Here is a 19,327-nt window from a genome sequence, read left to right on the forward strand (position 1 = left end):
CTGTTAAATTGCATGCAAGTTTGTGTGTGTGTTGTTTTTTTTTTTTTTTAGTTAGTAGTTTTCCATTGTTTGATATCCATTTTTTTACACTTTTAAACATTTAAATCAAGCCATTGATAGTTTTAGTTCTGTGCTTCCTAACCATCATAGTTATTCCTCTTTTCCCATGCAGTTTATTACTAACATTTAATTGCTTAGTGTTATCACTGTTTGACCATCTGTGTAATAACATTAGATTTTCTTCTGCTTCTGTTGACATTTAGTCCTTTTAATGTTCTCATCCATCCACATACCTTATTTTTAAACCAATTTGCACTGGAATTCAAGGCAATAAATAACCTGCTTCTCCCAGCTGTAGCACAGAAACAAATACATGCATTTTCATGAAAACTATGAAGATTTATGGATAATTGTAAATAAATTCTATGCATGGTAAATATGTAATACGATGAGATTCAGAAGTACTGAAGAATCTGTGGCAAAGCTCATCCTGAGCCTCTGTTGTACCGGTTTGGATTCTGTTTTCTTTGATTTGTCTTGTGTTAATTCTGTGGACAACTTTTCTGCTGAAAACATTTTATTATGAGGACTAGAGTTTTATATGCCACAGTGACAGACATTTTGCAAAATACCTCTTAGTGCTAGAGGAGAAATGAGCAAGAAGAATTTGCTGGAACATTGCGATGTGTGACTCTCAAGTAATTAGAGCAAAATACAGTAAACATTATGTGACAAAAGGAAAATTCAACTGAAAAAATTGAAATTAAAAGAAACAAAATGGCTGGTGAGCACTTACTTTCAGGAGACTAAATTCCAAGAACTGCCAGTAAACAATAATTATTAATATTCAGAACTGTTAGTTCATTCAAGAGAGAGAAAAAAGATACAAGATGAGTTGTTATTGGCAGATAGTAATGTTGTAACCTACTACGGTTCCAAATGGCAACAATCTCATCTGTCCGCTGTGGTGCTTGCGTGTTTTAACAGGTCAGGTTCTGACCATTACTCTTGCCTGTTGTAATTGGAGCAGGCAGAACAAATACTGACCTGCTGATTTAGTCAGCAAACATATAACACGTGTGCACCACTGTGTGGTGCAAATACAAGTATCACCGCCTCAGTCTCCAAATTTAATGCAACCAGATATTTATGTTGTTCATCATCCCATCCTTGTTCTTGAATGTATACCAAGGATGTTAGCACATTGGCTAGCAAGATTTAAACCCCTGGTTTAGGTTTCCCTTGATTTCACTAAATAGATTAAGCCAAATGGCAAGATGTTAAGGACTCTGCTGACATTCTCCACTAATGTTGGGGTATTAAAACATAATCTTCCTTACCCAACCTCTCCCCCCCCCCCCCCCCCCAACACACACACAAATTAATATCTTGGTTTTACATAAATGTGAATTTCTTTAATGTTGTATGGAAGAAAAACTTTATGCCAGCAAAGTTCCTTCCAGCTATTAGAAGGAAATACTAGAAAATAAAAATTAGATGTTTGTTGTGCTTCCAGGGTTCTTGGGTGTAATACCGGATCTGACCGTTGAAAGTCCATGACTTCAGTGGAGGCGCATGCTGCTGCAACAGTGGGGGAGCGGGGAGGGGGGGGGGGGGCGAGACCCGGTTGCTTTCCACATGCCATGAGTGTCGCTTAGGGTGTCATGCTATGTTTTGATGAACCATGGTATTGCCTCTCATGCCTTGCTCAATTGGAAGTTAGTGTCCTTGTTGACTAAATTATCAGTCACATGGATTTCAGTTGCTGCTTTGAAGATGCAATCACAAAATTTACTGGTGGTAGCCGTGTCTTTCGTTTGACATATGAAAGCGTCTTCTCATCTTCTTCTTCCGTGTTTTCGTCTTCTGTGTCGTTCTTGGGGCTTGTTCATCACAGAGCTGTCTGAATATGTCAGTTGCTGTAGTCATTCTTGTGGAAGAGGGATTCCAGGTGCCGCAGCTGCACCATCCAACTTTGTTCATATGAGATGGATTCTGGCTCGTGTACTGAGTGTTGAGCATGCTTTTCTTATACGAGGGATGGTGGCAGCAGGAGGCATGGAGATATAGAGCCGTCTGAATTGGCTTAAGGTATACACAAGTCTGCAGTAGCAAAACACCACATTGCAGTTGCTCATCAAATGAAATACCAGCAAGTGAAAGTCCTGGCCACCACTGATAAATTTTGAGACTACATTTTCAAAGAAGCAATTGAAATTCTTGTGACTAACAATTTAATCGACAGGGTCATTGACTTCCAATTCAGCAAGGCATGGTAGCTTATGTTGTTGTTGTTGTGGTCTTCAGTCCTGAGACTGGTTTGATGCAGCTCTCCATGCTACTCTATCCTGTGCAAGCTTTTTCATCTCCCAGTACCTACTGCAACCTACATCCTTCTGAATCTGCTTAGTGTATTTATCTCTTGGTCTTCCTCTACGATTTTTACCCTCCACGCTGCCCTCCAATACTAAATTGGTGATCCCTTGATGCCTCAGAACATGTCCTACCAACCGATCCCTTCTTCTGGTCAAGTTGTGCCACAAACTTCTCCTCTCCCCAATCCTATTCAATACTTCCTCATTAGTTATGTGATCTACCCATCTAATCTTCAGCATTCTTCTGTAGCACCACATTTCGAAAGCTTCTATTCTCTTCTTGTCCAAACTATTTATCGTCCATGTTTCACTTCCATACATGGCTACACTCCATATGAATACTTTCAGAAATGACTTCCTGACACATAAATCTATACTGGATGTTAACAAATTTCTCTTCTTCAGAAACGCTTTCCTTGCCATCGCCAGCCTACATTTTATATCCTCTCTACTTCGACCATCATCAGTTATTTTGCTCCCCAAATAGCAAAACTCCTTTACTACTTTAAGTGCCTCATTTCCTAATCTAATTCCCTCAGCATCACCCGACTTAATTAGACTACATTCCATTATCCTTGTTTTGCTTTTGTTGATGTTCATCTTATATCCTCCTTTCAAGACACTGTCCATTCCATTCAACTGCTCTTCCAAGTCCTTTGCTGTCTCTGACAGAATTACAATGTCATCGGCGAACCTCAAAGTTTTTATTTCTTCTCCATGAATTTTAATACCTACTCCGAATTTTTCTTTTGTTTCCTTTACTGCTTGCTCAGTATACAGATTGAACAACATCGGGGAGAGGCTACAACCCTGTCTTACTCCCTTCCCAACCACTGCTTCCCTTTCATGTCCCTCGACTCTTATAACTGCCATCTGGTTTCTGTACAAATTGTAAATAGCCTTTCGCTCCCTGTATTTTACCCCTGCCACCTTTAGAATTTGAAAGAGAGTATTCCAGTCAACATTGTCAAAAGCTTTCTCTAAGTCTACAAATGCTAGAAACGTAGGTTTGCCTTTCCTTAATCTTTCTTCTAAGATAAGTCGTAAGGTCAGTATTGCCTCACGTGTTCCAGTGTTTCTACGGAATCCAAACTGATCTTCCTCGAGGTTGGCTTCTACTAGTTTTTCCATTCGTCTGTAAAGAATTCGTGTTAGTATTTTGCAGCTGTGACTTATTAAGCTGATAGTTCGGTAATTTTCACATCTGTCAACACCTGCTTTCTTTGGGATTGGAATTATTATATTCTTCTTGAAGTCTGAGGGTATTTCGCCTGTTTCATACATCTTGCTCACCAGATGGTAGAGTTTTGTCAGGACTGGCTCTCCCACGGCTGTCAGTAGTTCCAATGGAATATTGTCTACTCCGGGGGCCTTGTTTCGACTCAGGTCTTTCAGTGCTCTGTCGAACTCTTCACGCAGTATCATATCTCCCATTTCATCTTCATCTACATCCTCTTCCATTTCCATAATATTGTCCTCAAGTACATTGCCCTTATATAGACCCTCTGTATACTCCTTCCACCTTTCTGCTTTCCCTTCTTTGCTTAGAACTGGGTTTCCATCTGAGCTCTTGATATTAATACAAGTCGTTCTCTTATCTCCAAAGGTCTCTTTAATTTTCCTGTAGGCGGTATCTATCTTACACCTAGTGAGATAGGCCTCTTAGCTTATATTAAGCTTAATATAAGCTTAATATAATATAAGCTTATATTAAGCTTATATTAAGCTCAATTGAAGCAAACTGTGACACCTGGACACGAGATGCAACAGGGACAGCATCTGGAAGGTAACTGAGACTCTTCCCTCCATTGCCGCAGATGCACACACTCCAACCACTGAGCATGTGGCGGGGCTGTCTAGGCTTGAGATTTGGACTGGCAGGTATAAATATCTTGAACTCACAGCAGACATTTCATTCCATCAGCATCATCTGATGATCCGATCCAGCAGTACAAGCGCAAACCATTGAAGCGGCATATTCTCTGCGAAAGCCTCAAATCCTATAGCTATTTATAGGTGGTCAAAAAAATTATTATTCACATTATTACTACTTCACAGATAACGGCACAAGTTTTTAGGGGTATTAGAATGAAAATCCTTTAATCAGTAAAATTGTTAGAATACCAGCCCAGATATGGCTTTTACAGCGACTCAACACATTGGGCCTCACAGAAAGGTGAGAGAAACAGAAAAGGAGAAAGGACTTTACAGTGAACAGATGAGACTGAAGATGTGTAGGGGTCGGCCATGGTGGCCAAGCGGTTAAAGGCGCTACAGTCTGGAACCGCGCGACCGCTACGGTCGCGGGTTCGAATCCATCCTCGGGCATGGATGTGTGTGATGTCCTTAGGTTAGTTAGGTTTAATTAGTTCTAAGTTCTAGGCGACTGATGACCTTAGAAGTTAAGTCGCATAGTGCTCAGAGCCATTTGAACCATTTGATGTGTAGGGCTTAAGTGAGAATTGGGAATGGGGAAAGTAGATGGAGGACAGTGACTAGCGAAGGTTGAGGCCAGGGGTTTACGGGAACAAAGGATTTGTCATAGGAAGAGTTCTCACCTGCACAGTTTAGGAAAGCTGGTGTTGGTGGGAAGGATCCAGATGACGCAGGCTGTGAAGCAGTCATTGAAAAGAAACACATTGTGGTGGACAGCATAATCTGCAACTGGCTGGTCCAGCTTTCTCTCACCCACAATTGGTCGGTGGCCATTCATGAGGACAGATAGCTTGTTATTTTTTATGCCCACGTATCATGTAACCCAGTGGTTGGAGTTTAGTTTGTAGATCATATATGGGCTGCTTTCACATGTAGCCCTAGCTTTGATGGGTGTAAGAAATACCTGTGATCGGACTGGAGTGGGTGGGGTGGGGGGGGGGGTGGGGGGTGCATCTAGGGCTATTGCCGGCGAGATATGAGCCATGAAGCAAGGGGCTGGAACCAGAGATAGAGTAGCGACAGTCAGGGATATTGCTTAAGTCGGGTGGGCAGCAGAACAAAAGTGGTGAGGGTATTTCTCATTTTAGGGCACAGAGGTACTGACGTCGCCATCCTTAAAGTGGAGGTCAACATGAGGAAGGTGGCCTCTTGGGATGAGGACCAGGTGAAGCCTCAAGAGATCTGTGCCAATTCTGAAAGTCCCTATCCATGAATATGGCACATGCCCACTAATAAGATCACCTTTACTTTCAGGATGCTTCTGAACGTATTTTCATGTTTGGTGTAATCTCATAAATACACTGTGTCGTCAACAGTATCCGGACACCTGGCTGAAAACGACTTAAAAGTTCTGGGTGCTCTCTGTCGGTAATGCTGGAATTCAATATGGTGTTGGCTCACCCTTAGCCTTCATGACAGCTTCCACTCTTGCAAGCATACATTCAGCCAGGTGCTAATAGGTTTCTTGGGGAATGGCAGCCCATTCTTCACGGAGTGCCGGACTGAGGAGAGGTATCAATGTCGGTCGGTGAGGCCTGGCACGAAGTCGGCTTTCCAACACATCTTAAAGGTGTTCTATAGGATTCAGGTCAGGACTCTGTGCAGGCCAGTCCATTACAGCGATGTTATTGTTGTGTAACCATTCCACCACAGGCTGTGCATTATGAACAGTTGCTTGATCATGTTGAAAGATGCAATCGCCATCCCCCAATTGCTCTTCAACAGTGGGGAAACAAGAAGGTGCTTAAAACATCAGTGTAGGCCTGTGCTGTGATACTGCCACACAAAACAACAACAGGTGCAAGCTCCCTCCATGAAAAACACGACCACACCATAACACCACTGCCTCTGAATTTTACTGTTGGCACTACACATGCTGGCAGATGATGATCACAGGGCATTCACCATACCCACACCCTGCCATCGGATCACCACATTGTGTACTGTGATTCGTCACTCCAAACAATGTTTTTTCACTATTCAATCGTCCAATGTTTACACTCCTTACACGAAGCGAGGCATCGTTTGGCATTTACCAGCATGATGTGTGGCTTATGAACAGCTGCTCGACCATGAAATCCAAGTTTTCTCACCTGCTGCCTAACTATCATAGTACTTGCAGCGGATTGTGATGCAGTTTGGAATTCCTGTGTGATGGTCTAGCTAGATGTCTGCCTATTACACTTTACGACCCTCTTCAACAGTCGGCGGTGTCTATTAGTCAACAGACGAGTTTGGCCTGTACGCTTTTGTGCTGTACATATCCCTTCACATTTCCACTTCACTATCACATTGGAAACAGTAGAACTAGGGATGTTTAAGAGTGTGGAAAGCTCGCATACAGATGTATGATACAAGTGACACCCAATCACCTGACCACGTTCGAAGTCCGTGAGTGCCACAGAGTGCCCCATTCTGCTCTCTCACAATGTCTAATGACTACTGAGGTCGCTGATATGGAGTACCTGGCAGTAGGTGGCAGCACAATGCACCTAATATGAAAAATGAATGTTTTTGGGTGTGTCCAGATACTTTTGATCACACAGTGTATTTTCACTACTGGGAAGGCCTGATTGTAATCCAATCTTCTCATCTAGTTATTGTGATTCCTGGACTGCTGAGCTGTGATATGTTACTGCATATGAATGTGCTAATTCCATAAGTTCTTTCCTACATTAAGTTGCATATGAAGGGCTGTGACGGATAAAATGCGAGAGTAAATCCCAACAATCTGCACTCAGTGGTTTTGCTGATGTAGGAAGAGAGACCTGCTCAGCTTAAGTCTCCAAAAGCTGTCTTATTTTTCCCATTGTAATTCTTCTTTTAAGGTTGCAGCTTCTAACATAACTACTTTCTACAATGAAAGTAAATGGCATCACTATTATTGCCACTACAATAATATGCTAAGTTTTTATTTCTTCACTTGTGTTAAACAAACACATCTGTCTAACTATATGGCAAAATCAGTGCCATGTGAGACCAATCTGTAAGTCAGTGCTATGGTTATATTGCCTAATCACTACGAGTATATTGAACACTTCAACTTTTGTACATAGAATCACTATATCTTCATGATAGTTGTGTAATATTACATTAAATGTCACATGAGGCACTCTTAACATTTATTTTACTTTTAAGTACAAAATGGTAATTTGATAACAAGTTATGGCTTAACAGCATCGAATCCTCAGCTATGCTGTGTAATGACCATACTGAACAGTTTCTCACTTGATTACGTAGAACATGTTTGTAGAAGATTGGCATCTCCATTGACATTCGTCACATTAATTTGACTTATTTGTTTATCTTCCGGAAGTTCTTTGTAGTAAATAGTATTACAAATATGAAAACTCAATGTGTGTAAAGGGTTCCTGTATGCTCAGCTTGGTTTTTAATAACTTATTTAGTAATTGTTATCACTTGAATTATGCATAATTCTGCTGGATTTGTGTGGGTGTTTCTACTGTAGCTCAAGGATGAAGTGTCCTGTTGTATCTGCCTGGTTTGACAGACAAGAAATATTCATGCAAATTTGGTAGAACAAATTTAATTAACAAGAAAGAATACAATTTCTCTGTTGTGTGTTGAGTACCACTTAAGGAGTAATTAATTTAGAAAGACGATTTCTTCTCAAATATGCATAAACAGTCCCTTCATGAATATGGAAATAACAGCAGCAATTATATGGAGGCTGAAGGCCTGAGCAAAACAGTCACATCTTGGTTAAAGAATATAAATCAGTATTGACTGAAGGTCTTTAGAACATAACTACTACCTGAAAATGTCACTAATTAGTAAATACACAATGCACTACTAGCAAAAATTCAGGTCCCGATAGGACAATCCAAAGAGTATTGTGATAGTTGTGAATTTGGAATTGATACAGGTTAAAGTCCCTGAAGGACAGTCAAGGATCAGAATTTCAGTATGATGGAACACAGCAAATCCAGTGTAGCACTAATGGAAAAAAAAAGATCTGAAATCTTGCAAGTCCACTAGCTGATCACTGACTCAGGAATTGAAGACATTGATACGGCAGCTCCAGTGTGAGTTCCTGATTAATGGAATGCTACTGCATTCAGCACTGGTCCAGGAAGCCCACTCGGAGTGAACTGTCCGTCGGGGCTCGAAAGCCAGTCTAAAAACAGCCCGGGTGTTAGGATACTGTAGGCACCACTTTGTCATGTGGCCTATAGAGGAGAATAGGTCTATGGGGCCAGTGACCTCTATTGATGTCTGGGATACTGTCTGGTGGCAGGGTGGATCGTTGTCAGTTTGCATCTGTCTGTGGGAAGACTGGCATCAATGAATTATGTGACTGCTTCCCTTGGATGTATCATTAGTTGCTGGCTGGGTAGGTGCAAAGCCTACTTACAGCTTCTTCCACTGACTGAAATGTCCCCACACTCCACATTCAAGTGTCTTGACTGTCTCATAGTTAAGTATGTACCTTGCCTATCTCCTCTGACACACACAGCCTTAATGGTGAATGTTGCTCTGTATTGTAATTAAATTAAATTCTAGCCATAAATACTGTAACCATTCAGTTATTACTTTTGGGTAAGAAAGACTATTAAGTTCAAAGAAATTAACATTGATCAGTGGATGATTTTACCAGTGTGTTCAGATGAGAGGATTGGCTTGTTTTTAGTTACTAGAGAGAATGAGAAGTAAACTGGAAACTTTTTAGCTGAAGAGCTATATTGTTCTAAGTACGCTGCGTCTGTTCCCGAAACTGGTTGGTCTCGTAATGCTGTTGTTAAATGTATGACAATACTGTTGAGATATGTTTGGAATCTTCTATCACATTTATTACTCTCAACACATGTTACTATTTATCAGCTTCTGGGTCATTCCATGTAAATGAGGAATCATTATCAAAAAATTAATTTTTCTGTGGGAATATTTTCCCCTGTTACATATGTAGGCTGGGCACTGAATTTTGTTGGCAAGATTTATTTTTCCCTCCAAAACCTATTGTTTACTTGTGGGAGCCATTGTTTTGAAGATTATATTGTTGAGTTTGTTCATGCAGAAGATTTGATCAATTTCAAAGTAAGAAAAAATCATGAAATTTATAATAATTCTTTGTGGTTTATACATCACTTCTTCTTCTTTTTGGTATATTTTTAGAAGCAAACAATAAGCATGATAAATACAAAAACATTTGTATAACCTAACCCAAAAAATACGAGTTACCAAATGCCAATTTTTTTAAGATTTTCACAAAATACATTACAGTATAGAATCTTATATGCTATGCTGTCCTTCACATAAGTGTACCTGATAATTTGGTGTCTCAAATAAATTTCCTCCTGGAAGTCTTCTCCTGGTATAGGATATTTAATTCACATAACGTGAGTTACCTTTATTTATGTAACACGAGTTACCATAATTTTTGTAGGATTAGTTATAATTTTGAGCAGTCAGATTGGTTCTGAATTCCATACAACACAACTAACAATATATTTCAACATATTTAATGTATATTTATCTCCATATGCCACATAAAATCCCATAGGGAATAGCTATTTCTATTTTACAACAGTTTTCAGTTCTTGCAGAATGCCTTTAAGTGCAGCTGAAAAGATGAGGAGAAGAAGAAGAAGGCAGAAATTGAAAGATGAAGGCACATATGAAGAGTATAAAATCAAACACAAGGAAGCTATGAAAAAATTCAGGAAAAAGAAGCAGGAAAAGAAAAAATGTTTGAATAAAAGAGAACAAGAAAGGATTGCTGCAGACAGGAAATGGAATGTTAGAGAAAGAGTTGCCAAGGACAGGAAGCAGCTAAAGGAAGCATCTTCAGCTACACCAAGTAGTTCTGCCTCTCCACCATATAAAAATACTCTTCATTGGGAAATGCCATATCAAAATTGAAACGTGTACTTCCAGCATCACCCAGAAAACAAAAATGTGTTATTAGAAGGTTGTATCATACATTTGATGAACCTTTAGAAGCAGAAAGAATCTCTAAACAAAAAATAAGTGATGAAAAATAATAAGTGCAGTGAGAAAATTCTATGAAAGGGATGTTGTGACTGTAAAAGATGAGAAAGGTAAGTTGCAAGTATGACACTTGATGTTTTCTTTGAAAGAAGCCCATGCAGTGTTTTGTGAAGGAAATGGCAAAGTGATTGGTAAAAGTAAATTCGCAGGATTAACACCTATACATGTCATGCTTGCAAATAAACTTCCACACAACGTATGTCTCTGGAGATATCATCTGTGCTATTAACTCTCTTCATAGCATAGTACTTCAAATACCTAAGTACACCAGTAACTGGCCAGAATTTTTTCAATGTGCAGAGCCTACAGCTGATTGTTGGTTGGGAAAGTACATGAAATGTAAAGATTTATTGGCAGTTAAACTTCATGATTTATGTACTGCTGTACAAGAGTACAGCATGAAATGATATGTGTGGCAGGAGAGTGATGGCAAAATTTTGAAAGTAGAGGAAGAAGGTACATTGCAGAATCTTATTGATCATATTCTTACCATGGGACCTAAATGTTTAGAGCACTTCTACTTTAAGAGAGAACAATCAAAGAACTATCAGAGTGACAAGAAATTACTGTCTTCTGCGATGCTAACTGCCATGATGCAAATCAATTTTTCTGAAATTTTTACATGTGTAAGTCAAGATGAAGTGCAAAGTGCACATTGGCAGCAGAATCAAATTAGTATTTTTACTGCCATGATTTCGCATTCAGGCACTTCTCACGCCTACAAGTTGGTATCTGATAATCTGGACCACACAAAAAACAATGTCATTCACTATGTTGATAGACTTCTTGAAGAACTACCAAAAAATATTAGAGAAGTTACAATTTGGTTAGATGGTCCTGCTTCCCAGTTTAGAAACAGATATATTGCAGAGGCTATAAAAGTTCTAAGTAAGAGTCATGCCAAAATAATTACATGGAAGTACTTTGCAACTTCTCATGGGAAGGGGCCAGTGGATGGAATTGGTGGGGCTGTCAAACGCCAAGTTTGGTCTCGGGTGAAAAACAGGAAATGTGTTGTAAACAGATTTTGTAAAAGCATTGTTGAATTCTTCTTCTAAGGTGTCAGCAGTTTTTATGGGTGAAGAAGACTTTAGCCAAAGAAGCAAAAAACTACACCTCTCAGCCTTAATCACGAAATTCAAGCCTTTCTTGAACATTTCTAAAATTCATCATTTGGAACTCTATAATACTGAAGTTGTAGGAGACACACTACTTCGTTGGCTCCAGAGGGAAACACTAACAGAACAGAAAAATCACTAGATATACAAGTAGATGACTGGGTGGTGGTAAAATATGACAATTTATTTTTTCTTGGTACTGTTACTAAAATTGAAAATGATGAGTGTAAAACCGATGTTATGATGAAAGATAGGAAGTGGCCTGAAATTAAAGATGAGATGTACTACACTAAGGACAAGTTTGTCAGAAAATTGAACCCTCCCAGTGTTGTAAATTCCCATGGTTATTTCAGGTTTGACTGTGATCTGTGATAATGTAACATGAGTTACCGTATGTTGTAATGCAAGTTACCTGTTCATTATGTTTTAATATTTATTTTATTGGAGATTAAATGTTCGGAACTTTGTTAAAATACTTATAAGATCTTCTGGTATTGTGTGTAAATCTTACAAGAAATGTTCACATAAAACAGAGCATACTTTTGTATTTTCTTTATCACATGCAAAAGCCATTTCTTGGAAATGTAACGTGAGTTACCAAGAATAATTATCAGATTTGGTTTTATAAATATAAAAATGTAACATTGTGATATAGGTTTACAGAGTGTTCTATATAAAGTATGTTTTGAGGTATAAAAAATATTTAATAGAAACATTTCCTTCTGTTAATTGTCCAAAACTTATAATATAAACATCACCTTGTAACATGAGTTACCATGGAATGACCATTCTTCTGATTTTGTATTGAGTTGAGAAAACACAGGCTAGCAGCTGCATTTAACAAATTTAAACAGGGGCTCAGTACTTATTCAACAATCTCAATAAAGAACTTAAAATCACACATTTTAAATGCCCACAAACACAATTAAATGATGATTGCCAATTTTTAACTGTTCATAGAGTGTGCCACTAAAGTTTTAGTAAAACATTTGGTCCAGAGATGTTAATTGAGTAAATACTAACCACAGATTGTTTAAGACGTTTGGACATAGGTGTTCCCGAGCTTGTCACTAGATGAGGACTCTTGTACAGCCTGAATGATTGCTGACAACATGGAGATGCAGACTTTGAGCAGAGATGTTAACATGTTGATGACTAAAGACAGACTGCTGAAATAATGCCTAATGGTTCTACTTACAGATGAACATATGGATAACTGTCAGATATTGAAAATACATGTTGATTTACAGTGAGAAGAAGGTCAAAATTAGTGGCAGTGGAAACACAGTGACTCAATTAATAATCTGGTTTAACTGTGTGTTAGATAACTCAAAAATTGACAAAGTTATATAGACCATAGTGTTAATACCATGTATACTTCAATGGTTGTTCCCAGCTCAAACCAAATTTGGATGATTTACTTAATTTTCTATGTTGAATAAATAGTAAACTGATATCTTCTCAGTTTATGTTGAAACCGACTTGAAATAATTCACTTGGATTTTATTGTGTAAGTGGAGAACGTTTTATTTAAAAACATCCTGTGAAAGCTAATAGCACACTCTACATATTAGTGACAACTAGCCTCAGCATATATGTTGTGTAAAGTTACTGTTGTTACAGCTCTAAGTGCTAAAAGTGATCAGAGGTTGAAAGTTTTTTACATGACTGTGCAGAAATATGTAACATATTACTGTAGTCACTGTGCATTTTTGCTGGCTTCTATCTAAAATTACTTTCATGTAAATCCCAGTCTGTGTGATCACTCATTGTCAGTTATTATGTCATACATGATAAGATATTTGACTGAGCTGTGGGCATCAATTACACAACTGTTGATATCAGTGACGTTTTTTCCTCCGAGTGCTGTACTTTGAATCAGTGATATGATGCTTTTATTTCTTTTGTTTGCCTTATAATGGTGTGCAGACAAGAAACAGAGGCATCTCACAATGTACGGAATAGGTTTGATGTAAGATTTATACTCTTGGTGTCTTTGTTTGTTTCTGTTTTAATAATAAGTGGTATTGTTTTTATGTTATTGGACTTGAATTTCCTGTGCAGGAAGCTGTGAAGACCCTAAATTCTCTGCAGACAAGTGCAGCATTACTTCAGGAGTACAGAAAGAAAGGTTCACGAACTCATTCTGAACAGAGACAGAACATTGAAGACACGAAAAAGTATTTAATAAGGTGAGACAAGTACAAAATTCTTGCTAGATGCTGTGATATTACTTTTCAATATTTTGAATTTGGAATGTATGATTTGATAAAATACTTTAAGTTATGTGCTGGAATGCATCTTATTTTCTGGGTTAATGTTTCACCTGGTACCGGTCTTGTTTTGTGATGGTCTGTATGTAGTAAACAAGGAAACTGTGCAGGCAGCTACACATTTCTCTCCTTCATATTTTCCACAATGGTGGTAGTGTTGGTGGTGGTGGTGGTGGTGGTGGTGGTGGTGGTGGTGGTGATGATGATGATAACAGCAAATGATTTTCTTAATTCCGTGGCTGCCAAATGGATGGTGATAATGTGATGTAGTGCTGTTAAGCAGTGTAAATTTCTGGAGCTTTATAAAGGTCTTCTCTCTCCTAAACATAATGTCATATATGAACATGTTTCTATCATTTGTTACTAATGAAAGAACACTCTTAAAAGTTTGCAGATCAACAACTGGTACCAGATACCCAAAATATCCTCTGCTTGCTGAGGCACAAACATACAACTCTCCCAACACTTCTGAATTGTGTCAAATGCTTTTGTAGATGTCCATGGTAATGTGACCAGATCTCTCTGCATTAGGTATGTTTGTTACTTACACAACACAACTCAACATGCTCATCTTATTCCAGAATATCCGATTTAGCATTGTATTTAGTGATCAGACATTTATAGGCATGATACTAGCACATTTCTGCCACTTTGTGAGAACTAGTTACAAAGACTGTTGGTGAATTTGTAGTCTCCTGAAGACATTCAGTTAGAACAAAACCAGTTTGTGATGTATTAAACATACCTGAAATACAGCTGTAATGGTTTTTATTAATGTTTACTAAGATGTATCACATGGTATGGCGATGTGGCATGTACTGGTAGCTGGCTCATCTTAGTAGTATACATTTTTTGTGGTCAGGTATACATTCATAGAACTTTACACAAACTTTGCAAAAAATGAATAGCCAACAGTAGTTAGTAAATGTGCATTACGTGTATCATTTAGATGCATGACTTGTTAAAAGATAAACTAATTTCAAACATATGCGAATGTTAAATATAAATATTTCTACATAATAGCTAATTGTCATCTAGGATACAGTGAGTATGTGCATCAGCAGATTGACTTATATTGATACTGTGACAACATGAAGTTTGTTTATTTTTAGCAAGTTTCTGTGGTTGAATTTTGACCTTTGGTCTAGTCTGAAATGTTCAATGTGACTCAGCAATGGAGAATTTTTTGGCATTTGGTTTTCTGATCTACTCCTGTTGTTTTGGTGCAATGAATACCTGTTCAAAGTATTTTCAGAAACACTGCTTAGATAGCATAGCCTTTTTTTGAGAAAAGTTAGCATATGGCACTTTGTGACTACTAATTTTTAATGATGATTATTTATTTCAGATTTTCAATTTTTAGTTTGAACCTGACATCATTGATAATATATAGATGAAAATATCCTTTGTGGTTGTATGTATCTTCATTTTCTAATTTTATCATTTTTTGGCTACTTTCTAGGTTAGTCATACGAGCAAATAACTTAAAATACTGCAGTTGAAAAAATGACATCAATAATGAAATTAATATTATAAAAAGTGAATTTAGTGAATATTAGAGATTCATCTCTACCTTTCAGGTATTGTAGTAATCTACCTGTATCTCTAATATTGAGTGGGTAACTATAAATTGTTTGAGATGTGATGAGATTCTTGTGTATGCTGTAAAATTTTGTTTTGGGGTGTGAGGTATCTTCTCTCATTGACTCACTTATGTGTAAAATGGCAACTTCAAAATGTTGCAACCCCTATGGGAATTGTTCTGGGATAAAATGAGAGAGCAGCATGCAGATATATATATATATATATATATATATATATATAAACTATTAGAGACGGAATGGTTAGGATAGAAAGGAAGAATTTATGAGTAATATCTGCTAACCAGACGAGACATGCACGAAGCAGCAGTGACAATGGGAGGTGCAATGCATTGTGGTCTTGAACTAAAATGCTCTTAGGTATTTGGTCATAATTGGAAGGACAGCAGTTCTAATGCCTACCTGACCATCATCTTTTAGATTTTCCACACTTTTCCCGCATCGCTTACGGCAGATGTCAGGATGATTCTTTTGAAAGGCCATGACCAGTTTGTATCTCCACTTGGTACTTGTGCTTCATCTCTAAGTGTAATCAGTAGGACATTAAATCCTAAGTTTGTTTTATTCCTCCTGCAGGTATTCAGCCAGGTGGGCAATGCTGTGCAAGAGCAGCCAAAGGTCATTAAGACTTTGTCATTGTAGATCTCTTAAGTGATGAACTTAATTTAGTTTTTGCAACATGGTATTATGCGTCTGCTATTTGCTTCCTTTAAGTAAGAAATGTGTGAATAACTGTATACCTAACAGCATACAAAGGAGCTGATTCACGTCTTGGCATTCAGAAATAAATTAGTTATCATGTACATATTGCTGACGAAAATACTTTTAACTTATGCATCCCTTGTGAATATCACATTAAGGGGTATGTTAGTTACCCACAAATTGTGATTAATTGGAAACAGGTATGTTGCAGGCAGTTAATAACTTGTAAAGTGGGTCACAGCTCTCCATAAAAGATACCTTTGTTTTTCTCTGTGAAGCTCAATGCCAGTACTCAAATCTGCTCCTCAGACTCAATGGGATGAAGATCATGTTGGGAAGATTGCTTTTATTCCTAAGTACGTGGAGAAATGGTTTCATTTGAAGAATTCCCTCATAAAGTAAGTTTCTAAACAGTTTCAGGTATGACTGTCATAATATGTATTGAGAAATTACAAAGAAACAGTGTAATTGGCCAGTACTTACTTACAGAAAGTGAAATTTGCTGTATTGCAGACAGAAGCAATCAAAATAGTAAAACAACAACAATGAAAGGATAGAGTGCTACTCAGCACATAGAGGAGATGTTGAATCACATACAGGCATGATGAAAAAGAATGCTAGAAACATTCAGGTTTGGAACGCAGTTCTTCATTGTTTGTAAAAAAATTCATGTCATCACAACTCTCACACACATGGTCACTGTCGTGTCATCTACATTTACATCAATACTCTACAAATCACATTTATGTGCCTGGCAGAGGATTAATCAAATCACCTTCACAATTCTCTATTATTCCAGTCTTGTATTGCGTGCAGAAAAAATGAACACCTATATCTTTCCATGCAAGCTCTGATTTCCGTTATTTTATTGTGGTGATCATTTTTCCCTATGTAGGTCCGCATCAACAAAACATGTTTGCAGTCAGAGGAGAAAGTTGGCGATTGAAATTTCATGAGAAGATTCTGCCACAACAAAAACGCTTTTGCTTTAATGATGTCTACTCCACATCCTGTATCATTTCAGTGACACTCTTTCCCTTATTTCGCGATAATACAAAACATGCTGCTCTTATTTGAACTTTTTCAATGTACTCTGTCAATCGTATCTGGTTAGGATCCCTCACCGCGCAGCAGTATTCTGAAAGAGGAGGGACAGGCGTGGTGTAGGCAGTCTCGTTAGTAGATCTTCCCTGCCAATAAAATGCAATCTTTGATTAGCCTTCCCCACAACATTTTCTGTGTGTTCTTTCCAATTTAAGTTTTTCATAAATGTAATTCCAAGGTATTTAGTTGAATTTACAGCCTTTAGATTTGACTGATTTATCATGTAACCGAAGTTTAACAGATTCCTTTTAGCACTCCTGTAGATGACCTCACACTTTTTGTTGTTTAGGGTCAATTGCCAATACTGATATCTTTTCTGAATCATTTTGCAATTTTTTTTTAATCTTCTGATGACTGTACTTGTCGATAAACGACAGTGTCATCTCCAAACAACCTAAGAGAGCTGCTCAGATTCTCTCGCAAATCATTTACATAGGTAAGGAACAGCAAAGGGCCTATAACACTACCTTAGGGAACGCCAGAAATCACTTCTGTTTTATTTGATGACTTTCCGTCAGTTACTGCGAACTGTGACCACTCTGACAGGAAATCACGAATCCACTCACATAACTGAGATGGCGTGCAATTTCACTACAAGCTGCTTGTGTGGTACAGTGTCCAAAGCCATCCAGAAACTAGGAATCAATTTGAAATCCCTTATCAATAGCACTCAACACTTCATGCAAGTAAAGAGCTAGTTGTGTTTCACAATAACGGTGTTTTCGAAATGTGTGTTGACTGAGTGTCAATGGGCCATTTACAGGCACTAAGACCCAACTGCAATCTTGTCTGAGGTGAGCAGCAGACATAACTGGAATGGGGGTATTGTGGGGCTGTGGAGGAGACATGGGATGGGGAGGGGGAAAGATAGTAGGATAGGGGTTGGGGTGGGGGATGGAAAAATGTTAATGCTGCCTGTTGGAGTGGTGTGCAGGGATGTGATAGGGACAGGTAGGTGCAGCATTGGGAGGCTGTGCTGGGGAGGAGGGGGAAGGGAGGTGGTGTGAAAGGGGAGAGGAGAGAGAAAGTAGCACCCAGAGATGACAGTGGCCGTGTGTGTGTGTGTGTGTGTGTGTGTGTGTGTGTGTGTGAGACCTGTGCTTCTGTGAATTTTGTCAACAATGTAAGGAAAAGATAGATAGCTACTTAGTGTAAAGATGGCACGTCAAGTTGGAGACAGGCATAGTCAAGACACTTACACATTAGCTTTCAGCCACAGCCTTTGTCAGAAAAAGAAAGAAACACACGCGCATTCATTCACACAGGTAAGCACACCCCATACCCTCCGCCCAACAGTTCCCACCACCTCTGTCCTATCATCTCCTCCCTGTTCTCATTTTCCACCCTCTTTGTGTGCCACCCGATGCCAACACATCCACCCATGTTTCCACACTCCTCTACTTTTTCACTCCATCCCTCCCCCCCCCCCCCCCCCCCCATCCCCACCTCCCTGCCCCACAGCCTCCCAATGCTGCACCTGTTGGGAGTATAGTCGCTGCACACTCCACCACACAGTGCTCTTCTCTCCCTCCACCCATACACTGCTATCCCTTCCTTTTGCCCACCACCTCCAGATTGCTGTTTCTGTTCCACACGAAACTTTCATTCTGGTCTGAGTTGCCGGAGATGGTGGTCATGTGTGCGTGAGGTGTGTTTGCTTGTGTGAATGAATGGGTGCGTGTGTTTCTCTTCCTTTTTCTGATGAAGGCTGTGACCGAAAGTTGATGTGTAAGTGTCTTTTAATTCTGCCTGTTTGCAACTTAACTTGCCACCTTTATGGTAAATAGCAATCTATCTTTTCCTTATATTGTTGTTCTTTATAGTTTTAAGTATTTCTGTTTGCAGTACTTGGAGTTTTGTGTCTCTTTGTACTTTAGTAGTTTTCTCAACTGAATTTTTCTTTTGTCTCATTTAATATAAGGATTTCAAGGGGTTACTCTTGAAATTTGAGCTTGTATCTGAAAACCTATAATTTTTTTTTTTTTTTGGCTTAAGGGTTTTTGTAAACTCATTGTTTTGATTTGTGCTGAGGTAAGTCTGTGGGCCTTGTGGCCTTTGCCATTTCACGCTTCTAAGTAACAACCACAGTAACTATATAGTTTGCCGTTACAGCTTTTGCCAGAATGTCAGGATTCGTGTTTGGAAATCCACAGTGCTTTTGACAGTGTTGACAAATTATGTTGGTAGTGACACCAATGGACCTTTACATG

General features: G+C 38.7%; 1 protein-coding gene across 1 annotated transcript in view; it reads left to right on the forward strand.

Moving 5' to 3' along the window:
• LOC124607010 (folylpolyglutamate synthase, mitochondrial-like) overlaps window positions 1-19,327 on the forward strand; it is a 140,529-nt gene that overhangs the window by 42,189 nt on the left and 79,013 nt on the right. Inside the window, exon 2 of the mRNA XM_047139164.1 lies at window positions 13,502-13,629. Coding sequence (XP_046995120.1) covers window positions 13,502-13,629 — 128 coding nt within the window. The remainder of the gene's footprint in view (window positions 1-13,501; window positions 13,630-19,327) is intronic.

The sequence above is a fragment of the Schistocerca americana genome, chromosome 3 (assembly GCF_021461395.2).
Source record: "Schistocerca americana isolate TAMUIC-IGC-003095 chromosome 3, iqSchAmer2.1, whole genome shotgun sequence".
NCBI lineage: Eukaryota > Metazoa > Arthropoda > Insecta > Orthoptera > Acrididae > Schistocerca > Schistocerca americana.